The 24850-nt window shown below is 49.8% G+C and overlaps 1 protein-coding gene across 2 annotated transcripts in view; it reads right to left on the bottom strand.

Annotated features, from left to right (window-relative positions):
• The window catches only part of Ski (SKI proto-oncogene), a 67675-nt gene continuing 42825 nt past the window's right edge, over window positions 1-24850 (bottom strand). The window contains exons 2-7 of one of the 2 annotated variants that reach the window (XM_034502366.2): window positions 6496-6618; window positions 6242-6357; window positions 5532-5794; window positions 5126-5418; window positions 3747-3977; window positions 1-3213 (exon numbers count right to left, since the gene is read on the bottom strand). In XM_034502366.2, coding sequence (XP_034358257.1) covers window positions 3025-3213; window positions 3747-3977; window positions 5126-5418; window positions 5532-5794; window positions 6242-6357; window positions 6496-6618 — 1215 coding nt within the window. In that variant the 3' untranslated portion in view covers window positions 1-3024. The remainder of the gene's footprint in view (window positions 3214-3746; window positions 3978-5125; window positions 5419-5531; window positions 5795-6241; window positions 6358-6495; window positions 6619-24850) is intronic. The other variant, XM_034502367.2, reaches the window with a different exon arrangement.

The following is a 24850-nucleotide window of genomic DNA, read 5'->3' as shown; positions in this document are numbered from 1 at the left end:
TAAATATGCCAAGCTTTTTCTTTGTTTCCTTTTTTTTTTTTTAAATCAGGCATTTATAAACAAGAGAGCATACATTAATTACATAAAAATAGTTCTCGAGTAGCAGAGTAAGCCGTTGTATTGTCGTTAGCAGCAGCGTAGGACTGGAGGGCGGGCACGGGGTTTGGACAGTTATGAAGGTTGAGGTGGGTTTTTTTCCTCTTCTTTAACCGATGAGCATGTCATTTGAGACTTCTGACTTAAAGCAAGAGCCCCTCCCCCTCAGCCCTGGGGTAGGCATGTGGGGAGAGTGGGTGCCATGGAGGCCGCCGCATGGGAAATGCCACGAGACGCTTCTGTCCCCTCCGGCAAATGAGCTCCCCCCCCCCCCTTTAGTTAAAAACAAACCCAGGAAACAAGACAACCAACAGGTAAGAAAAAGTTTCTGGAAAAGGAGTCACCATATACACGTATAATACAACGGTGTGAAATGGAAAAAAGTATTTACATGTGAGTTGTCTTTACATTGGCTAGTTCTGTATGAAAAGCGGGGTGTCGAGTGCACGAGTTAGCTGCTCACCAATGACTTATTGCTGTTGGTTTTTCCCTTTGTTAGAAATCTTCCAGGATAGAAACGAGTGAACTGGTCAAGGGTTTAACATACAGGGAGGGTCAACAGCCAACATGATGGGAACCCCTCCTCCCTTTCTCTGACATTTGCAGCCTTCCTCATAAGGAGACAAGCATGCAGTGTCTGGCTGCCCTCAGTCCACCGCAGACCCTGCAGCGAGCTGGGCTGCCTCGCACGGCAGCTGCACAAGATACCCAATGCTTGGCCAGCTTCACCCAGCGAGCGGGGGCCCGGGTGTCAAGGCAGGAGCAGCAGAATGACCTAGACGCTAGGTCCTAGAGGTCCTGGGTCACAAGTTACTAGTCAGCGGGAGCCGTGTTCTGATCCCACAGGAAGCAGGGAGAGGAAGGATCCAGGAGGAACAATTAATGAGATGACACGCCCTTCCCAGACCCAAGCCATTCTGGCACGTGGGTAAGAGTCCCGGCTGCACACACAGCACTTCCTTCCCATACCAGGGCTGTGGCAAGGAGAGGCTCTGCTGAGAAGAATGAGAGCCACACAGAAGCACACCAACACACTTAAAGCTTTGCTCCAACTAAATCATTTAGTTTTCCTTGAAGAAATGACTGAAAAACACAACTCTAGAAAAAACAAGGCTGAGACAGCATTCTTCGTGTTGTGTAACAAAACCGACCCTTTAGGAGACACGGTCATAATGCCCATGGCGGGTCTAGCTATGGAGATGTGAAATCCATGCATACAAGTTTTATAACTGAAAGAGAGGAAAAAAGCCAAAGGAAAAACTCCAAATAAACGCTGCGTATACATGATGTCCCTTTTGCATTGCACGTCAGAAGGGGGGACCAGCAGCAGCCCAGCCCCCCTCAGTAAACCAAGGGCAAAACCCTGCAGACGACCTCGGCACCAGACGTCAGGGCTTAGCAGTCTCCAGTTGCAGGCCACAGTCCTTGAGGTCCTTTGTACCTGCACAAGCCTTCCTTCTCCACCTCCCCTCAGCCACAGCTGCCCTGCTAGGACTAGAGCGGAGGGCGTTTGTATGATCTTCTCATGTAAATAAACACAATTGGAGGATGGGCGGGGGCCTCTTGTCTACTGGGAAATCATTTTTCAAGCTTGGGCATAAAGAAACCTTATACAATTTGCATAAACAGTTAAGAGTAAACGAGATTATTTGGAATAAATGCAAGTAACGTATTTTGACAGTGGCAGATTCAGTCGCTACTGAAGACGATATTTTGGGGGTAAAAAGACAAGTCAGGGTTTGCTGTACAAGATGCTGGAAGGCACAGAACGACCCCCAAGTTCAGTCTCTGCATTTTCATTGTCTCGTGATTCCCTTGTTCAACCAAGCACCAGAGGGGATGTGTAAGTACTCGAGCACTTAGGGCTTGAACTGCTCGAGAAATTGTTAAAAACCTCAGTTAACCAGGGGGAGGGAGGAGGGAAGGTTCTGACAAAGTGCAGTTCTAAATACATGTTTAAATGAACGACAACAAACAACAACAACAACAAAAAAAAAAAAAAAAAAAGAAAAGAAAAAAAAAAAGAAAGGAAAAGTGATATAATGCTGTTTTGTTCCAATGCTGCAGCCTCAGCCCACAATGCGAGGAGTGGCGTCTGCCGCACGGAAGGGGGGGTTGCTGTGGTCAAGCAGCGCATGGGTGGCTGGGTGGCGTGTGTGAGAACAACACAACATGACACTGGACCATGGCCACTGCCTAACACAGGTCAGCCCCTCAAGGTGTAGGTGGGCAGGGGCACCCAGGGGCCTGGGCAAACTGTGGCTCAGGCCTCCCGGTGCCGCAGGGCGGGGTTAGTGGTGATGGTGATGGGCGGGGCAGCAGCGGTAAGGCGGGCAGTGTTGGGGCTCATCTCGCACGCGGCGCTCTCCCTGCTCTTCCTGGCAGCAGCAGGAAGACTGGGGTCCTTGTTGCTGAAAAAATAGACTCTGAAGAAAACCCTTGCTGTCCTCTTGTAGCCGCGGGCACAGATGAGCGGTGATGGCTTCCCAGGACGGCGGTGGGTGGGTGCCACCCCCGCCAGAGTGGGTGTCCAGATGGCGTCACGTGTAGGGGCCTTTTACAGTTAGTCATTAAAAAACATGTTGATTTTCTGAATATCAAGTCTCCTTACTGGTTTTAAATAGCTTATAACAAAAGTGTAAATGTTAGAATGTTCTAGCAAGCAGAGAACCAGCTTACAAGCCACAGAGCCAGTCTCAACTCTGGTTGCAGCTGGGGGACATGGCTTGCTCACTTGAACTTGGCCAGTAGAAAATTTTGCAGTGGATTCCAAAAGTATGTGGTTACAAACACTCGCTTGGTAATAGGCACAGTAGAGACGTTGTGCTGTGTGGCTGCAGAGGCACAGGCCGGGCACGCAGAGCCACGCACCCACCACCCTCTGCGCACGCATAGAGGTCCATGTGGCAGTGACAATCACTGCCCAAGCTAGGGATCCAGCTCAGCGTTGCTCTCACCTCCAGAATTCTCAGGCCGTGGCCGAGGCCACAGCTGCTCCTGAAGCTCCTTCACCACCTTCTCCAGATGCTCACGGGCCTCCCGCTCCCGAAGCAGGTCAGCTCGAAGCTGCTCACGGTCAGCCTCCGCATGCTGCAGCTTTGCTTGCAGGTCCTCAATCTGAAAGGGTGAGGAGTGAGTGGTTGGTAGTACCCAACATTAGCACTTACTACTTAAGAGCCCAGCATTCAGCCTAGGCGCCATGTCTGTTCCTCTTCCACCTGAAGGCTCACAAGGAAGGGCCCAGATACCCAGGCATTGTGGGAGGAAACCAAACAGCACTGAAAATGTGGAAGACCTTTTCCCTTAAGGGCTCACTGGGTTGGAACCCTAAGCTGCAGAAACTGCCACTATGTGCCCATCTCCTGATCTAGTTTAGAGCTCTCTTCTCAAGCCAGCAGCAGGGAGGAAAGCCTGTATTCTGGGGCCATGATGGTCCTAGTGGGGTGATGGAACTCCTGAACTTCCACCCACAGCTATGGGAAATAGTCCTCAGAACCCAGGCCCAGGTCTGCTGGACACACTGCAGGGCCTCCAGGTGTGGCACACCGTCGCCTCAGGTCCAGCAGGGAATGGGTAAACTGAGGACCTTGGATTGGTGACAGCAGCTATCTCTGTACATGCCAGTGTTACCAGCCAACCCACTGCAGTACCTGGGCTGAGTACTTGGCACGCAGGCGCCCGGCCTCACAGCCCTTGTCACACACCCGGACCTGCCGCGCCTGCTCCAGCTCTCGCTTCAGGCGCACCCGGGACTCGTTGGCCTCTTTCATCTTCTTCTCATTTTCAGCTCGGAGCCGCTCAATCTCTTTCCTCAAACTGCGCTTGGCCTCTGTGGCTTCCCGCAGTTTCTCCTTCTTGGCCACACGCAAGAACTCTAGCTCCTGGGAGGACAGGGAGCCAACAGGTTCAAGGTATTGCCAGCCCGGCATCTTCCCACCCATCCTGCCACCCGACAGGCTGTTCCCTGACTGCCAGTATCCTTCCCTATAGGGCCCAGCAGAGAGCTGTGACTAGCTGCTGTCTGCTCCATCATTTGCAGGCTGCAGCAGAGCCTCCTCACACCTCCCCCTCCCAAGTGTACGCTCAGGGATAGCACCCGCAGTCTCAGACACTGCACCTGGAGTTGCCCCCAGCCAGATGGAGCCATCTACTTTTGGTACTTCTCATGCCCTCGTCTACTTGTTAGCATGCAGTGTGACCCCTGACCCCATGAATACTCATATGGAGAATCACACCTCCACCCAGATGGGGGCAAGGAAGGATGAGGGAATGACTAAGATTCACTCTGAGGAGAACTCTGAAATCCTGCAGCCCTGAGGATTGACAGGGTTGTGTTGTGTTAAAGCCCACGCATGTGAGGCTGCCCCCAGAGCTGCCAGACTCCTGCTGAGGTGTGAATTCAGCTGAGGTTTAGCCTGCAGCAAAGCCTTAATGCTGAGCCCTGGTGGAGCACATCGCTGAGCTCCTCATTCTACCTAGGCTGCCCAAGAACCAGGCCTCCCTTACTCATGTCAGAAAAACAAAACAGTGTGAAAAGAAAGTGCAAGAGGAAAGGCTCCAGCCTAGGAAAGAGGTAAGGGCAGAGGAGCAGCAGTGAGCAGAGGAGGCACACACACCTCCTAAGCACGCATTCCCAGATGCCTTAGCTCTTCTCCAAGGCCTGCTGCTGACTCCCTTTTGGAGACGGCTTCAGAAGCCATCCCTGCACTGTTGCTGGGAATAAACCAACGCCTCAGAGAGAGAGGCAGCTCTCCGATAACCACCCTTCCCTCCCATTAACTCTCTAGCCTTTGTCATGGCTAAGAAAACACGCCTTCTCACGTGAGGCCCACAGACAGGGAGACCTGAGGCTGCGACCATGATGGGAGCCTTCCTGGAAGCACAGACAGACTCTGGATATCAAAATGCCTCACAGGGCTGGGCCCTCCAGAGGACTGGGGAAGAACCCCAAGTGTCCCCAAGAGGGCTTGGACAGCTGAAAAAGAGGCCATCTCCTGTATTTCATGGTCCTCCTTGCTGCCCACCTTACCTGGTGCAGGCTGCGCTTAGCCTGGAGGGCTGCTGTCAGCTTCTCCTCTTGCTTAACTCGCATCTTGACCACCTCATGCAGGAACTTTTCTTTGGCTTCCTTGGTGTCCAGGCCGCCCTCCAGGGCTTGCCGCAGGTGCTCCAACTCTGCCTCCAGCCCACTTGGGGCATCAGCATGGGCTGCAGCATCAGGTGCAACCACAGGTGGAGCATGCATGCCTGGGGAGCTTAGATCCTTGGCAGAGCTGGATGAGGTAAAGGATGGAGAGGACAGCGAGGACAAGGAGGAGGTGACTGAGGACAGAGAAACCAAAGCATTAGGCACTCCGGAGTACACTGGCTTGGTCATCTCAAATGCACCCCCTTACCCCACCTCCCAAGGGGAGCAGAGTCCAGTCCACACTTACATTCCTCTCTGCTTTCAACTTCAACCTCGGCCTCAGAGTCCTTGTCTTCCTCTGCAGCAGCCACAGGTGTCAGCGTGTCTGGGGCTCCTGGCGTGTCCATGGTCAGCTTCCGCTTTCGTGGCTGGATACAAGTAGTAAGAGGTTCTGGTGCCCGGGAGACCACGGCGGTGCATGGTGGACTGTTCACAACCTTTTGCTGGGTTGGTGGTGCTAGGGCCACATTGGGGGCCACAGCTGTCTCAAAGCTCTTGTAGGAGTAGAAGCTATAGAAAACAGATGCTTAGCCAGGGCATGTCTGCCTCTCAAATCCCTCCATGAGCTGTAGAATGCACCCTGCTCAGTCAACCAGGACAGAGGACAGTATCTCCTCTCCTGACTCTAACTCACAAGGTCAAGATTCAAATGACTGAGAACCACAAACTTCCCCCACAGGTTGGGCTAGGACAGCACACAGCGAGACCTTCATGTTTTTAGAGGTAGGATCTTTATGCAAGCCTAGCTGGCTTGGAATTTGCTATAAATTCCAGACTGGCCTGAAACTCATAGAGATTTAGTTGCCTCTGCCTCCTGAACGTTGGAGGCTAACTCTTAACTCAGCATCTTCATCTAAGACTTCAAAGTTATAGGCAGTTTCTCTCCTAGGACTAAAGGCACCAATGCCATTGAAGCCCGCTAAACCAGAGTTCAGTCCTGTCCATTCCCCAACTTACCTGTCTCGAATCAAGGCTGGGAGGTGTGGGGAGGTCTCTTTCTCACTTGCGGACACTGCAGGAGACCAGGGCCGGAAAGCAGAAAGGCGCTGGCGAGGGTGAGTGCAACCAAGGCTCTGTCAGGAAAATCTATGTAAGTGTCTACAGAAAAACAGACCACTTTATATCCCTGAGGCCGAGTAGAGTCACAGAGTTGGCTCTAAGAAGGGCCTTGCACCCTCCCCAAAGACCCCAGACAGGTTCCCACATAGCACCTTATTGGAGGAACCAGCCAAGGTCCGCAACCAAGTGGACTGCTTGTCCTTCTCAGAAGACGCAGGGGACTGTGAGGAAGTGTCGTCTGTTTTGGGCCTTATGGAAGCTGGGGGTTCTGAGACCTGTGATCAATACAAAAGGCCCTGTTGGGATCCCTGGGCCCAGGCAGGGTCTGGTCTTCCTACCAGCTCCGTGGTAGCAAGCTCCCCACTGGATCATCGTAACTCAGCAGCTATGAAGGAGCCCCAGGGGACCCGAAACGTACGGAGCCACAAACACAGTGCGCATTGGCCCTGTGCAGAAAGCTAAGCCTGATGTGTCTGCTAAGGGACGAGGGTGTCACACGAGATAGAGAAATACTGTGTTGCTGTGGGCTGCTATGAGGTGACCTCACTCACAGCTGCAGCGGGCTGTGTGTGGATCGCCAAGACCCATTTTGCCCTCCACAGTGCTCTGACCTTAGGTTTTGCCTTCAGTCCACACTACTTCTTTAGAATACAGACATGACACTGGGAAGGCTGGACGGGACCAGTCTCACTCTACGCAAGCTCAAGTATGACCCAACAACCAGCTGCATGTACTAAAGCCTATAAGGATCCTGGGCGGCTGCTCTCTGGATGGCCTTTATTACTGCTTCATTAAAGAACATTACAGTTACCCACTCCCCAGAGGAAGGACATATTCAACTTGAAAGACCATGACCCATCTCACAAAATAGCTTTATCAGGTGTCACCACACTGCCTTTGCTGTCAGCTTACAGAAGCCACTCAGTACTCTAACTTAGGCACCAGCTGTGGTCTATTTTGACATCCAGCATAAGTGGTACACACCTGAGCCAGTCTGTATGTGAAATCCAATGACCCTCCACCTAAATGTCACATGTCACACATACAACCCCGACATTCCATCTGCAGAACAATCATAGCAGGGGCCTCTTCCAGAGCAGATAAGCCTATAGAAGCTAAGCTACTGTCCCCCAGCTAGGGTCTAAGTAGATGACATGGACCCAAGGCAGACATACCAGGGTTTATACCTTGGTCCCCTACACAGCCTCCTTTTAAAGGGGGAGTTACCTTGGGTGTAATGGGAGGGATGCAGCCAAAGTGAGGCCTCTGACCTCAAGCCAGGGGGCCTCAGGTCTACAAAAGAACAGGGCTCTTCTCTAGAATACTTGGAGAAAACACCTTATCAGAAAACTGGCCTTGCCTCCCTTGAAGAGGCAATGAGGAAGAAGGCAGCCAAGGTACCAGCTTGACAGGTTTCCTTCCATGAAACCTGGAGAGGAGGGGATGAGCCCCACTGGAGGCCTTCACCAAGGCCCAGATAGTGTGCAGTGTATGTGCTGGGTCCTCATCCAGCGCTTGTGCCTGGGAGGCCTGCTTCTTTTGCAAGAATAAGCAAGTATTTGGGGTCAGCAGGACAGTAAGTACCTCTACTCCTGGTGCTCAGGAAGGAAGGACCTCTGTATTCAGGGGTCTGTGCTAGGGGAGCCATTGGAGGGATGACACTGGTGTTGTTCCCAGGGCACTTTCAGAGACAAACCCACGCTCAGCTGGGGTGCATATTCCTCAAACACATACAAATAACTGTTCAAGAAAAAAGATGCCGAAACCACCTTCTAAAGGGAATAATAACTCTTAGTGTCAAGCTGTCACTTAGCAGAGGCTCTGTCAGTGAAGGCATGTGTGCTCCCTGCAGGGGTAGATACCCAGGATGCTGGCTGGCGCAGAAGAACCCACTTCCGGAATTGCAAGGATCCCTCCCATAATGAAGGCAGAAGGGGGTGTTGCACACCAGGGTGGAGCTTCCTGTCTGAGCAGACACTGGAACAGGTGCAAAAAGTGAGCTCTATTCTCTCATAGAGAAAGCCACAAGTCTAGTCTGGGACATCTCTCGGGCAGCCTCAAAACTGTGACCCAGCACAAAGTGCTGGCGAGTAGGACCACCGGGTGAGCCTACTTCCTGTTCAGAAGGGCCACTAGGGGTGGGGGTGGCGGAGTGCTAGACTACTGTACTGGGGTCAAAGTCTTCTAAGGCAACCAGCTGTTTCACACACGGGACAGGGAAGCCCTTGGAGCTAGTGTAGGAGTCTTAAGGTAGCTGGAACAGCTCTCCTGAGATTTTCATAGAAAGTCCAAAGGCAACCTGAACTCTTACAGAACAAGGAAGTGTTAATACTCGACAGCAGGCGCCAAGAATTCTCCCTTTAATACCGAGCTAATTGCACACGTGAGGGTGAAGCTGAAGGGCATTTGTTAAGCTAGAGGACCCTGAAGAAGGGCCACCTGGCAGGTGTCCGACTTTTCAATTCAAAGGTGCAGAGAAAGAGCTTCGTCAGACCTGGGATATCACTGTCCATAGCAGGGATACTAGGGGTCCTAGGAGTCAGTCAATGGTTAGGAACAAAACTGTACCATAGTGTGCCCCCTCTAGGAGAACCAGTTAGGACCTGTCAAGTTACCTCTGGTTTCTGACTTTTCTTGGGGCCTACAAGCCAGGAGGGGAGCTGTGGGCCCACATGCTAAAGCCAGGACCTAAACATGTTGACAAGAGGCAGCCCTGCCCCCAAAAGTCCAATACCAAGAGCTATTATCAGGCTATATCAGGGGAGGGGCCAGCTGAGCTGGCCACAGCAGTGCCCTGTGGCCACTTCCTCTCTGGGGCTCCAGACAGTGGTGTTTGTTTCCCCCACATCCCAAGGGCAAAGATACTGAGAACAGGTGTCACTGAGTGTGACCTCTGCACCTGTGCAGGAAGGGCAGGGCCAGGCAGGGCGGTGGATACATAGATCTCAAAGCAGGTGAAGAGCCAGCTGTATATGCCCACCCCACACCACCCCACGCCACCCCCTACTGTGGACTCTGTGGACTCTGACCTACAGGGAACTTAAGAATCCATCATCTCCACCTCCAAACTTCTACCTCAGAAAGAATACTTAAGACATTCATACTGACCAAGGATAGAAACAGGGCAGCACGATGTGGGCCTGTAGGTTACAATGGAGCCTGGCATTCAGATGAGCTGTGGCCATGTGGCTGTTGAGTCTAGCACTTGTTTCCAGCCTCAGACACAACAGAGAACTGCCAGGCAGAGCCTTGGGAATCTGTGGCCAGCAGACACCATACAGCACAAGTTGGGGGCTTGAACTAGACAGACAGTGTACCCTGTGGATGCCTATGCCCAACAAGACAGAAGGAAGGTAGCTGGAGAAACCCTCACCAGGCATGGCAAACTTGCCAAAGGCAGTGGTCCCTTTGGCTAATACTGTGGAGGTAGTGGAGTGGGTCTGGGGTTCTAGGAGGCCTGCACACAGTGCTAAGATCATGGTAACTAGATACCCACAGAAGAAACTGAGAACCACTAGGGGACCTTACACAGCATCTGCTTACCTCACATACTACAGAATTCTGACAGTCTCTACTCATGCCCAGTCCTGAAAGAACAAGCCCACTGCCATTCTTCATCCCAAGAGAGCCCTGACTATTTAGGAAACTTCTTTAGTCAGAGCCAGGGTGATGGGGCACACTTTTAACACACCAGCACTAGGAAGGCAGAGGCAGGCAGATATCTGGGAGTTCAAGGCCAGCCTGGTTTACATAGCAAGTTCCCGGACACCCAGAGCTTCATAATAAAGAGACCTTGTCCCCAAAATAAAACAAAGAAGTCTGCCTCAGAACCTGTCCCCAAGGCCTGTGCTGGATCCTTCCAGCCACATCCAGTTTCTTGTCCTTAATTGTGTGTGTGTGTGTGTGTGTGTGTGTGTGTGTGTGTGTTTTTTGGGGATCATCTCAAATGCTGGCTGATGGCACTAGGTAAGCTCAGGGTCACATCAGGTTGTGATCAGAACATGCAGCCTAATTGCCTATAGTGCTCTGGTCGTCACCCCAGGTGCCAACCATCTTTAAGTGACCACCAAATGGTCATGGGAGAACACAGGGACTCTGCTGTACATCCCTGGCCATGCAGATAGTACCCATACCATAGAGCAGAGCCCAGGCAGGCTTCCAAGTGACAGAGGCAGGAAAGGCCAACAGAAGGAACAAGTGTCAGGAAATGAGGCTGGCTTGGTTCCAGCCAGGCTTTTGGCCTATCTAGTGCCAGGGTCTCTTGTCACTTAGGCCCTTAAACATACAAGTACAGCAGGATGGATTATGAGGGAACACCCAAACTCAACAGCTGCCAACAGCAGTACGGCCGGCTAGGGCCTGCTCTCTGTGCCATGCAAAGGGCCACAGCCATCTGAAAGAAGTCTCTGAGGTCTCAGTGCCTCACCCCTGAGCATTCCCTGTCAAATACATGCCAGGCTTGAGGAACAGTCTTCCCAGGTGTGAGCCAGCTCTTCTGTGGGGACATCATGTAATAACCACCTGTTCAGAGCTCTCAGAAATGCTGACTATACGTCCCTGCAGACTAAGGAGACGGCTTGGCGGGAAAAGTGGCTGCTCTTCCATAGGACTTGGATTTTGGTTCCCAGCACCCACAAGGTGACTCACAACCATCTCCAACTCCAGTTTCAGGGACTGATGCCCTCTTCTGGCCTTGATGGGTAGGTATCAGTCATACATATGGTATGGCTGGCATGCATGCATGCATACATACATACATACATACATACATGCATAAATACATACATGTAAACATGCAAATATAAAAAATAAATTAAAAAATACTTTTGGGGGACTGGAAAATGGCTCGGTGGTTAAGAGCATTTGCTGCCTTTGCAGGAGACTTGGGTTTTATTCTCAGCACCCACAGAGTGGCTCACCACCATCTGCAACTCAGGTTCCAGGGGATCAAATGTCCTCTTCTGACTTCTTCCAGCACCAGGAATGCACATGGGTATGTAGAGATATGTACAGACAAAGCATTCAAACACATCAAAAATTAAAACAAGAAAGTCTCTAAAACTTTCCTTGGTGGTGGTGGTGGTGGTGGTGGTGGTGGTGGGGTATTTCACTTTATGTGTATAGTTTTGGTGGTGGTGGTGGTAGTTATTTTCAAAACTGGGCTTCTTGTATAGCCTTGGCTGTCCTGGAACTCACTGGCCTTGAACTAAAAGATCTGCCTGCCTCTGCTTCCAGCTTGCTGAGATTAAAGGCATGTTTCACCACCACTTGGCTATGAATGTTTAGTCTGATTGCATGTATATTATGTATATGTATGTATCTGTTGGTGCCTCTGCAACTGGAGTTGTGAACCACATGAGTACTGAAAATAGAATCCAGTTCTTCTGCAAGAGTAAAAGACATGTTCGTAAATCATTAAGCAATCTCTCCAGGTCCCTTCCCAAATTGGAAATGGGAGGAGGGAGGGAGGGAGGGAGGGAGGCAGAGAGAGAAACTGAGTTGCATCTCTCTCAAGACTCTGGCTCACTGCGGACAAAGTGCTGGCTGTTCTCTTCCACACTCTAGAGCCAGATACAAGGAGATGCCAACACCCCAGAGCAAAAGGGGGTTTCACATTGTCTGCCCTGGTAGGAGTTGCCGTACATATAAAAGATTGACTGAATGCCAAGACCTAAGTACTATGGTGCAGGTAGTCTCTGCCTGAGGGTGTCAGGGCCTGGCTGCCTACACACAGATACACCAAGATAGACTGGGCCCAGCTGACACTCTGCTAGGTGCATAAAAACCCTCAGGGGTTAGATTAGCAGTCTGTGATGGTCCCTCTGGTTGAGACCTTCTGCCAGTGTGATGCTGTTGATGACTACCTCAAAACTCCTAGCCACTAGGGTTTGCCATCTCTACAAAGACAGTCCACACCCAGGCCCAAAGAGCAACATGTGCTGGCCATCTGGGAGTCCATGATCTCCTTAGTGTGAGGCAAACCTTTAACAGGATACTTTGGTGTTACCCCAATTCTGGAACCAGAGACAATGTCAAACAATCTTACCAAAGTCAAGGGGCAGTACACCTGGCTACCACTCAGGGTTGGGACCTCCACGGTACACTAGGGTAGGAAGTAACTCAACAATGGGGACACATGGCTTGGCGGACAGGGCTAACCTATGCTTATGTCCAAGAACAAGCAGTTCCTGCAACTTCCAGGTGAGTTGCCTTGGTCCATGACAGTGGCTTCCTAACAGAAAGTAGAACGGCTGGTCCAGGCACGCTTCATAAACAAGCCTCTCCCAGGCTTGATAGGTGGAGTGAGCCTTGGGAAACTCTAGTTGACCCTGATGTGGACCCAAAGGACAGTATCAAATGGCAACACCAAAAAACAGCCCTCAGGGTAGGGAATGCCATTTGTGTCTGGCAAGACAACCCCCAAACAATAAGTTATTTTCATTGCTACTTTGTAACTTTTATTTTCCTACTGTTTTAAAATCATAATGTAAATATCTGCTATGTGACCTGTAATCTGTGAAAGGGTCTTCTAACTCCCAAAGGTTGTAACCCACAGGTTGAGAACCACTGATGTAGCGGTTGGGTCTGTGTAGCAGCCGAGGTTACTACTGTCATCTATTCCCAAATGTCTGTGCTTCACCTGAAGGGTCGCCTGCTCAGCTCTCAGACTCTAGGGCCCACAGGTGTGGAGAGGGTCAAAGGACACACTATGGCAAACACAACCTAAGCAGCTATGTCTATTTTCATTCTATTCCAGGTGGCTATAGTAAGGTTGCTGAGGAAGTCTGGGTGGCTGTACCCACAGCCTAATCACCCGAGTGAGAAGGGCCAGCCTAGCACACAGGGATGATACCTGTTTTTAAGGAGAGAGCACCCTTTAGCCAAGAACTTAGCCAACTGGACAAGAATTTTTCCTGCTAAATCACAGCCTGCCAATGGCTTCTAAGGATGGCATCAGCCCTAGTCCTGGGTCTTGTCAGCCTCATGCGGATTCTGGGGAGGACTAGCCCTACATAGTATCCTCACTTACAGACAATCAAACAGGGAAGGGTTATCATTGTCCTTATCAGTTCAGTTTCAGGCTCACAGCAGGACCTTAATGGCTTGAGCACATGCCCTGCAGATCCCCAGGTAAGATCCACAGAGAACAAGTTTCATCCACCCTGTATGGACCAAGCTCTCAATTACCCTATCAGAGGTGGACAATGCCCATGGCTGTACTGCACCCTCTCCCCACATCCTGACCTAAGGCTGGTGTCCGTGACCTCTAGGACCAAGCACATCCTGAACCACTGTTCAGAGACCATCCAGGTCAAAATTCGCTATTTTCCAGCAAGCCCTGAAGATGTACTGTGACGAGATACCATCTCATGGCACTAGGACAGCCAGGACGAAAACCATAGCCAACAGTAGGGAGGAGGCAGGATGCGTCCATATAAAGCCCTGTGTTTCTTCCCTAGCACCAAACCCCAAAACAATTTAAAAGCCAACCAACAAAGAAACCAGAGGAGCCAAATGACTAGCTTGGGCATGTCCTGTGCTGCAGCAAGGTGCTCCCCCTTAGAGAGTTCCAGGTCCACGCAAGAAATCTCTGCACAGTTTCTTACAACTGCCTAGATCCACAACTGTCTCAGGACAAACATTTTTGATAAAAAAAAAAGCACAGTGAGGTGGTACATGTTCCTACATGCATTGTTTTAAAGACCTGGTGGTACATGTTCCTACATGCATTGTTTTAAAGACCTGGACAGTACAGGGATTAGCAAGGATGCAGAGATGTGTGCTGCTGTTGGGAATGTAAGATCTTAAAGCCATACAACAGTTACGCTCGAAAAAGAATCACGTGACCCAGTGATCCCACTTCTGCTCTGTTCCCCAGAACCATGGAAAACAGAATCCAGTACAGACGCACACACGTAAGAGTCCAGTACACATGTGTACATGCATATCAGCCAGTCACTATAGATGCATACACATTCACACATGTGTAAAAGAATCCACTACGTGTTCACAGCACCACTGTTTGCAACAGCCAAGAAATAGGAACTAAATGAACAAACAGTAGTGTGTCTGCTGCCCGGGACCCCACTCAGCCCTCACAAGGAAGCACCAGCAGCCATGACAAGGAAAGGTCTTGCTAAGTCACAAAAGCCAGTTAGAGAAAAAAACAAAAACAAAACAGTTCCCCTCCATAGTCTATGATTGTCTTTGTACAAAATGTCTCCAACAGCAACATCCAGGGACAACTTAGATCAGAGGTGGCTGGAGGGCTGGGGCAGGGCATCAATAGAATAATAGCTAATGATACCAGAGTTCATCTTGGAGTGATGAAAATGGTTCAAATTAGTGGTGTTGGTGGCATATGGTAAAAGCCACAACTTTATGAAAGAGATAGATGATGCTATAATTTTTTTTCTTAGAAAGGTGTTAAAAAACCCAAAATGTGCCCATGATTTTTTGGTGGAAAATCAAAGCCTGAGGCTGAGTTTACAGAATTGCAGTTTTCAGAGTTCAACCCAGGTGTGGCACCAGAGAAACAACCCAGGTGCCCCTGATGCTGCTGGACAAGAACACACCACAGGAATGCTCTGGGTCTGGATCGCCGCCATCTACCAAGGCTACATTATAGACTAGAATATTCAGAATGAACAGCAGCAGCTCTCTCAGAGCAGGCGGCCTGAACTTCTCATAAGCACTCCAGTCCTTGTCATGAGGCATATATACACCACAGAGTCCTGGACGCCATGCCATAAAGAGGAATTCCTTAAACAAATATACAGGACATTCTGGCATTGTTGTGAGACAAGCCAAGACTAGGACCCCAGGGTGGACTCCTATCCTACCACAAGCATCTGCCTTCTATAGACAAAAACCTTGAGGGCAGAGCTATATTCAAAGATATCCTAAAATGGCCATCCAGGGGCACCAGGTATGCCATGGTGTCCCCCTAGTCTCTAAATTCCACCATCCTGAGTGGCAAACTTGTTCTCAGCACCCACAGCAACCACAGGCAAGGTCAGACACCATTAATAGAAGATACCACTGCTCACATCATGATGCCAGGACAGACCTATGCCTCTGCCTGCCTTTCACTCAAGCTTGACCTCCGTGCCCTATGTTCCCAGTACCCTGCCCCAATCAGCTTTCTCTCAGGGCAGCCTTTTCTCCACTCTGCCCCACTTGAACACTGGACCCCACACTGTACCACCACTGGGAATTCTGTGACCCTCCAAGTATTATGAACCATAAGAAGAAAACTCCAACCTGGGAACCAGCACTGGGAGAGCTCATAAACTTACAGACATTCTTGACACATGGCCAAACATGGGTCTAAAGGTAATAAAGTATTTGAAGCAGGCTGGGCTGGCAGGGATTAATGTGTACCACCATATCGGGCTAACTTAGAAACCTTAGCAAAACACATATTTCCTCGTAATGGTTCAATTTAAAATTTGTTCTTGTTTTTAATTTTAAAGTATTTGTTTTTAATTATGTGGATGTCTATACCTATATGGGAGTATGGTACATGTGTCCAAAGAAGTCAGAAGTGTCTAACGTCTTAGTGCTGGGAACTGAACCTGGGTCCTCTGTAAAAGCAGCAGGTATCTTAACCTCTAAGCCATGTCTCCAGCCCTCCTTTTTTCCCATTAAGGCAGAATTTACAATAGACTTCAAATTAGTAATTCCTTCAAATTAGAAGCATTTATTCACCCAAAGGTTCTGTTAAAAGAAATTTTTCATTTGAAAATTTTTTCCCCATCATTTTCAGAGATTTCCAAATCTCGTGATAAAGGTCCAGAGCTGTCATTTATGTACACACGGCATGGCTTCCACGAGTATGTGATGACTACTGAGCAGGAAGGCATACCGGGTTTCTGGGGACAGCTGCACATCTTGTGACAGCCTCACCCTCTGTCGCTTGCTGGGAGCCCTTCATAAAATCAGTGCAACTGTCATCTACCTTGTGATTTTCTCTCATCTAGAGGGTAAAACAGATGGAAACTATTCATAGTATGCCACTTTGAACAGGAAGATACTGGACTTTCAAAATAGTTCCTTCTTAACATTCTACATCCTGTTACTAACCATCCCAACAGCCATATCATACCCTGGCTGTCTGGAAGCTGCACTGGGGTGGGGGAGGTGACACAATGCAACATGTTGTGATCTCCTAAGAGCCTCAACACGCACCACACCTCAGAGTGTCAGAGATTCACTCAACAGCAACAGCAGGACATGGTGGGGCTGTGAGGGAATGAAGCACACGTTGCTCACGGTGCTTGCTCCACATCCGTGACACTAACAGGTCCACAGTGGCCCCCACTCCGAACTTGGGTCCTCTGTGAGAGCAGCAAGCATTGCTAACTTCCAACCGGTCTCTCCAGCTTCTTCTTCCCTCAGCTAAGCAGAACTTACCACCAGCCTTCAAAGCAGCAGCACCGTCAGGTGGGAAGCGTTTACTCACCCAGAGGTTCTGTGAGAATTTTTAAAATGTTCATTTGGAAATTTTTGTCACAAGAATCTCAGAGGGAATGCAAGGCCTCACCATGCCTGGAGTACAGGACAGACTCACAATGTGCACATAAAAGGGAAGCTCTAATCACTGAGTGGCTCAACAGAGGGGCACGAAACAGGAGCACAGGAAAGAAAGAAACAAACAAAAAATTTCCAGAAAGACCAGGTATACCAACAGAAAAAATAGTTCCCCAAGGAAGTATTCAGATGTAGAACAGATGAAACCAAATGAGAATATGGAGTCAGCCAGAGACATGACAGCAGAGAGCTGAGTGGTATCCACATGCAGAGAAGCCACAATTTCAGAGGAAAACGGGGCAAGTCCTAGGCTTAAGATGTGGTGTCTCCTGCCTCCTCTCTTTCAAAGTAGGTCAGTGGGTCTTCAACAGCCGTCCCAGGCCAGCATTACGAGACTCCCTCGCCACTGCAGCCTGCAGCCTTGGCTCTGACTACCCTCTACTGGACCCTGCTGCAGATTTACTCTACGTAACAAGGAGAATCTGATCAGTATCAGACACAGAAGCGAAAGGCCCATAATCCTCGCTCCACTTAGTTAGAGTCCTAACTCCACACTGAGCCCCAAGTCTACTCCAAGTAGGTTCAAGGTTATTGCTGGCCCTATCAACACCTGCTCCCCTGTGGCCGGGACCTGCCTGACTCTGGCCACTGCCTAGTCCAGAGTCCTTCCTTTCCTTGTACTTCAGACAAGGCTCCTGTCAGACAGCCAACTGGGGCCGTGGATGTGGCTCAGTGGGTAAAGTGCTTGCTATTCAAGAACAAGGGCCTGAGTTTCAATTCTTAACACCCACATAAAAGCTGGGCATGGTCCTGCACGTCTGTAAACCCAAAGCTGAGGGATGGAGACAGGTGGACCCTGGAAGCTCATTGGACAGTTAGTCTAGTGCAAATGGTGAACCCTAGGTTTAAAAAAAAAAAAGGCAGGTGTTGTGGAGCACATCCACACGATCTAGGGCTGACTGTCATAGCCTTAGTGTTAGGAGGCCAGACTGCAGCCAGGGGACCTGAGAGAACACTGGCCCATGGCTGGCAGGGGCAGCCCTGAGTTGCAAATGCTCACAGCCAACCCAGACCCCAGTCTAGCCACAGCAGGTCCCTAATGAACGTTCAGTCAGTGGAGAATCACCATGTCCCATTCATCCTGCACAGGGCAGACCAGAGCCAGGGTAATGCAGTCACTCAGCTTACAGTGAGCGAGGCCTTGGACTCCTTTAGGCAAAACTATCAAGACACGGGCAACACGCAGCCAAACACCATAGTTGCAGCAGATGCTTCCCATAGGTGACTCAGAGCTAGGATCGCCACAGCAGGGCTTGCTAAGGTCATCTACTGTCTTCTATAGGTAAAGCTTATGCTGCCTCAACTCTGGAATTGGGAACTGGCTCCGTTTGCACTGTGGGTCTTTTCTGGAGAGCCTGCAGCTCTAGAAGCTGCAAAACTATTTTTGTCATTGCCATTAATATTTTACACATCCTAAGTCACATTCTCATCATGCTCAAATTAACCTACTTTCTGGCTACTGTGCTACCGAGGCGGCAGACTGGATCTGAGGCAACCCCAACCCCCAAGTGAAGCACAAGCACCAGCTAGCTTCCAATACTGACTTTGATTCCTTTAACTTAAGTAGGTCATTTCTCTAGTTACTCCAACACTGTTCATGAGACTTCTCTGAAGAAACGGAGTCAGCAAGAGCCTGCTGGGAGGACCCACTGAACAATCTCCCTCTCTAAATCTCGGCTCTCTAAAGCAGCCTTGGGAGTTGGGTAAGACAATGAGCTCCTTCCATGGACTTGGCCTGTCAAAATGGCAAGAACCCACCTGGGTCGGGATTTCTTGCATGGGTTGGTAGGGAATGGCCAATTCCTAACATGTGGGCCAAGCCTGCAGAGAAGAGCTAGGGTCCAAGTACCCCAGACCGAGGCCAGTACTTGAACACTCGTCCTGGTCTTGTAAGGACACAACTCAAGGGCTGATCTAGAACTGACTGACGGTTCCTCACAATCGTGTTTCAGAAGCAGAGAGTAATGAAGTTCCCAAACAGATATGGATGTTCCTTGGATGATCACTAGAAAGTAGCTGTTATGTAAAACGCAAGGACCAGAGTCCCAAAGACAGCCAGCTACTGGTACACCAGCAGTCTGTGATGTGGGCGTGCTCCAGCCTGGGAGCTCTGGTCTGGGTGGGGGCAGGGCAAAAGGGCCTATTCTTTCCCAGCTTCCCTCAGCTGCTCCCAGCAGACATTCCATCAAGATGACTCTTGCTAAGGGCGGGGCAGCCTGTAATGGCTGCTTGGCCAGCTGCCACCCCTTAGCCAGAGATTGATAAAGATAAACAGGCTTTCCCATCTAGGGCTGGAGGAAAGGCTGCAGGCTGCAGTGAGGAGGACATGAAGTGAGGGAGGTGCACGATGCTGCAGGCACTGTTCATGGTGGATTCATCAGAACCAGAACCGTGCTTAGCTAAGAGGACAGCAGGAGGGCTTTGACTTCCCACCTCCTATACTTCCTACAGATCAGCAACAAGCCCTCAACAGCACAGAGCAGGGCAAACGGTCCCTGAGGCCTGACCAACTTGGTCCCAAACAGTGCATTCAGGCTTCCTCTCTCCAACATCTGGAAGTAGTAGGCTGGTATTGACCCATCTCGTGTAACCAGAAACATACACAACTTGTATCATTGAGGAGCCATGGCCTGAGAAAGGACCAGGGTGACCCAAGTCCTTATAACTTGTAAGTGTTGAGACTAAGCTCAGTCAATACCCAGCCTGAGCCTCACTGAGCTGCCAGGGGTTCTGTCAGCTACATCTTGAAACCAGCTGTCCCCCTGCCCCCTTCCCAGGAACCGATGTTCCTAGGTCATTCTCCGCTCTCTAAGTTCACAGGCTCTGTCCCAGCCTGTACTCTCATCCCAAGACACTGACAGACAGGGTTAGTAGCAGGTAAGAACTCCACGCTTGCACAGTCCCCTAGTTCTGAGCTGTGGGGGACACTGCTGAGTTGGAAGGTGTTCCCTCCCATATCAAGCCCTGGTGAGCAATGAAGTCTGCCTTCCTCTCACAGGCCCCAAACTCCCCCACTTCTGCAGGAGTGTGGAATGGATAACAAATGCATAGCCCAGGTTGGCCAGCCAGTAAATACTGTATACAGAAGAGCTAGACAGCTGGCGGAAAGAATAAGACAGCTAGCCTGGTTTATCCCAAAGCCACAGGAATTATGGCTATGCTGGAGAAGGAGCTTGCTGGGGACCACATGCAGCCCCCCCCCCCCCACGGCTTCTGGCTTTCCTGCCACCTTCTGGGAACTAGAATTCATGTGAGCCAAGGAACCCGTGTGAGAAGGGAACAAAGCCACAGCATCTTATGGCTCAGAAGGGATCCTAGTCTGCATGCTGATGGAGAGTGAAGACAAGGGCTTCTTCAGGACACTTCACCTCAGAGGATACCTAGTTCTGTTCCTTGGCCTCCTAAGTTTCGTTACTCCTCAAGGGAAGGGCAACTGTAGCCTACCAGGTTTCCATACGGAGTAAGTCTGCTCAACTTCCCTATCTTTCTAATAACAAGGCCCAGGTAGATGCTGGTGTTAGGTTACATTCACAGCTTAGTGACATGTGGGATCTAGAGTCCGGCCAAAGGTGACAGGAGAGTAACCAGGGGCCTGTCTGTGTTAAAGGGTAGCTCTGAGGGTGGGGCCTTCCTACACACCTGCCTGCTTTGAGGGCAGCACTCAGACGCCGTCGTTAGCTTGATGTTAGTGAGGACAGGGTCTAAGGTGAAAATGTCAGTGTCTACAGAAGGCCTCCCTCCTACCCACCTCAGCAGTCACCAGGGCCACTTGGGCGGTGTGGTGACCCCTCATGGGCCAGTGACAGCCCCACCTCCAACTTAGAGCACAGATTTAGGAAGTGAGGAAAGAGACACTGTCATCGCACTTATGAGAAAAACATATAGGAATGTATGCGGGCACACATCCACACACATATACAATTACACATATGCAGGAATGAACACACACATACACAATGGACGGGAACAACTGAAGACAATCGTGTGCCATTCCTACAGGAAACATGCTATTCCAAGCGTGTTGACTCTGATAGAAGAGTGAAACTGAATTTGAACTTGTACAGCACTGAACTTCAGGTGATGGTGGGTGACCCTCAGTGCTAGTGGAGAGGCTGAGAGGATGGCAGCTTTGAGTCCAGCCTCGACTACTCAAGTGAGGACTTTGGGACCCTGTCTCCAGAATTGTGTTTTCTGTTTTGCTTCTGCAGAGCTGGGGGTTTGATTTAGGGCCTCACACAAAGCAGATTTACCCTGCACTTTTCCTTCCCTTTCCTTTCCTCTCCCTCTCTCTTTAGGTGGGGGTAGGTTTGGGGCCAGTCTCACTATATAGCCCTGACTGTACTGGAACACACAAAGATCCACCTGCCTCTGCCTTCCAAGAGCGGGGATTAAAGATGTGTGCCACTACACCTGGTTTTTTTAATTTTTAAAAATTAGCCAGGCAGTGGTGGCACACACCCTTAATCCCAACACTTAGGAGGCAGAGGCAGGTGAATCTCCAAGCTCAGGCCTAGCTTGGTTTACAAAGAGTGTTCCAGGTCAGCCAGGGCTGCACAGAGAAACCCTGTCTAAAACCCCACTCCTGTATATTTTCCCTTTATATTCTTGATATTTTCTTCTCCTGTCTCCTAACAGTATCTTCTCTGGCTTGGCTCAGCTTCTCCATCTCAACTGTCACCAACTGTCTTCTCTCTCTCTGACCCTGCTCTTCTGTTTCCTAGAACCTCCTCAATGCCACCCCTGAATCCTATTCCCAGCTCTCGGCCTCTGCTGGCTTTGTAGGATCCTCTCCTAACACTGAAGGGCATAGAGTCCTTTAAAGGTCCAGGTGCATACAATAAACCCTACTACATACTCCCATCCCAAGTAAGATTTACTCACTTCATGTTATGTGTGTTTAGCCTGCATAAATATCTGTTGTCTGTGTACCATGTGCATCCCTCTCTGCAGCACAGTGGTCAGAAAGCGCTTCGGATCACCTGCAACTGGAGTTAGGGATGGTTGTTGGAGCTGGGAATTGAACCCAGGTCCTCTCCAAAAGTAGTAAATCCTCTTAACCAATGAGCATGTCTCTAGACCTTTATAGAAGTGGCACTTAGAGCAGTGTCACGATAGACTGAGAGCTGAGGACCGATGTCCTCAACTCAGGGAAGGTCCAGCTGTCCAGGAAAGTCATTTATTAAGGATATAGCTAAACTCCCTGTAAGAAGGGAGCCTGCGTGAGTGGTTCTCCATAGGTACGTGGATATCCACAAGCACCAGAGCAGCTCTCAAAAAGACATGGCCTGACTTCTGCACTGGTGGTCCCATGAGAATCCCAGGCAAGGTCTACTGCCTAACAAGCCCATCTTGCTGGCAAGGTACTCCTGTGAAAAGAGACAGCTTGGGAGGAAATGTTAGCCAAAAAACTTTTGTAGAGTCAGACCCAGACCTTCAACAGGCATATCCAGATGAAGTAGACCCTTGTCCGGAACCCAGCACCACTTACAAAGGTTCTGCCCTGCTGACACTGATGCCCCACCCCAGAGTGAAATGTTTTGAGATTTTCATTTCCTTCTAAATTGGAAATTTTCTTGCCCAGAAAAGACACATGGCCACATTTCCTGTCCAGGGTCAACACCTTCCTGTCTTCAAAGACTAAATAAAAACACCTCCATATGGCCTCGCCTCTATCTGCACTGGAAGTGGAGCTGGGTAGGGCTGGCACAGCCACGCAAGGAGACAATTACCACAGCCCTGGGCATCTACAGAACCTCCTGAAGCAGATGAGGACAGACAGGGGGCTGTTCTAACACCTGCCCCAGGCACACTCAAGCTTGATGCCTGGTCTGAGACTAAAACAGGCCTCTGTAATTGCTTTTAGGTCAGTGGCAGGCACCTCACCATTGGATTCAATTCTAGAACAGCTGTTATACATACTCATACTGCCTGCCCTCCCAAGCCACTGTGTGCTGAGCATCTGTGACACAGGAGTCCAGCAATAGCCAGAGTGGGTTGGGGAGAGCCCTTACAAGCATTTTCAACATCCTCAAGGCCAGACTTTTTCAGACAGGCTGAAGGATATGCAAAGCATGAAGGCCCACAACAGCCATACCAGGTGACTTTCAGATTCACTCAGCATCCAAGCCATAAACCTTCTATGGGATATACTATCAGACAATTCCCACCCCACTGCTTCTTGCTCCATCAGTGAGCTAGAGAGTAGACTGCACAAATGTGAGGGCCAAGGAATGACGGAAAAATGGTGTTAGTTCTCCATAGTGTTTCCATGTAGCAAGAACAAAACAATTACATGTGTTCAAGGTACAAAATATGAATTGTGCAACTCCAGTGGTTTCAAAAGAAGTAACTGTTCTGATACCTGTACCTTACACTAGCTCCATATAAGGGCAAATGATAAAACATTCCTGATTATCATTCTCTACTAACTAGACACCACTGTGACTAGCTGTGAGACACAAGCTTTCTTAACTTGGCCACATTGCGGTACCTAACCCCGGTGCAACAGGAGGCACTGCAGAGCATGGATGAGACTCTACCCCTCACTAGTAACTGATCAGGAAGACAGTTTACTGAACAGTGGAATGAGTCCCTAAAGGACTGGGTTCAGAATTTCTCTCAAACTAAAGGCATCCAAATGTGGTCTGCAGCACAGCAAGGACTCCCGGGAGACAAAGCAAGAGAATCTTAGCCAGAAGACTCAACTCACCATCATTAACTAGCTATGGGAACTTGGAAACAAATTTCTGTTACAAAAAAATCTGCCAAAGAAAAAGTCTTCAGCTGGTTTGTTCACACCTTTCACATGTGTGTCAAGGTATCCAATGTTAAGAGATGGAAATTCACTTGGCAGATGGGTATCTGAGCCATACAAATTACTCTCAGTGAAAGCTCCATGCCAACCTAAAATAAACCATGCCTACTGGGCCCAAGGACACCCAATAGGCCCAAGATCAGAGAACTTTATCTGGGGGGTAGAAGGAGGCCTGCTCTTCTGCTCATTTAAATTACAAATAAAAATAGTTTTTGACTTATCATGAAAATGGCCCATTTTTCTACACTGGTGCCTAAGAAACAAGTCATACTATATGTACTGATCCCTCACCAGAGCCTTAGTATGGGCCTGTGGCCAAAGGTACACATGATCAGTCCAAAGCAGATGGCTGTGTCCACTCACCTCTCCCAAGTCCCATTAGGTCAATGGGACAGTGGGTAAGTCTGAGGTACAGGAACCCTGAACACCAGCACCTGCCGAACCCAATGCTATGTGCACAAATCTCTTTCAGATGATCTTTACTTGACAAAGAGAAGGAAAGCCCTAAATTTCTGTCAAAACAAGACAAGCATAAAACCACTGTCACAGGCTACCTAGGCCCAAGGTAGCCTTCCAGAGTCCCCTGTGAACCTATAGCCAAGGTTAGTGAGGCTGCTGTGTCTGGACCTGCATTTATAGAACCCAAAGCTGTCAGCCTTCTTTTGAACGAGTTGCATTCCCAAGATGGGAGATGGGAGTAGAGAGCAGACAGACCCAAGCCCCTGTGCCAGTAGAAGGTGACACAGGAAGTGCCACAGGTCCAGCACCACCCGATGTGGCATGTGGCCTGGACCTGAGTAACAGGCCTTGTGGACAGCAGTTCTGAAGTCCCTTTCCTGCCTCACCAGGAAGAGGAGGAACAGCTAGTACCACCCACACCCAGCAGTCTGCTTTGCTTCCTCAGCCTCCTTCCCCCTCCCCCCACAACTGACGCCCACGTTGTTTTTTTCTCCATAGAAACAGACACAATACAGGGCAATGGCCCTCAGGACTGCGAGCAGCACAGAGCTGTTGTGGCAGCTGTTCAAACTTCTCTTTTAAAATACATTTTTAAAATATGCATGGGTGTTTTGCCTGCATGTGTCTGAGAGCTGTGGGCA

This window comes from Arvicanthis niloticus, chromosome 5 (genome assembly GCF_011762505.2).
Source record: "Arvicanthis niloticus isolate mArvNil1 chromosome 5, mArvNil1.pat.X, whole genome shotgun sequence".
Taxonomy (NCBI): domain Eukaryota; kingdom Metazoa; phylum Chordata; class Mammalia; order Rodentia; family Muridae; genus Arvicanthis; species Arvicanthis niloticus.
Note: the sequence above shows the minus strand (reverse complement) of the source record. Positions and strands in the feature narration are given on the sequence as shown.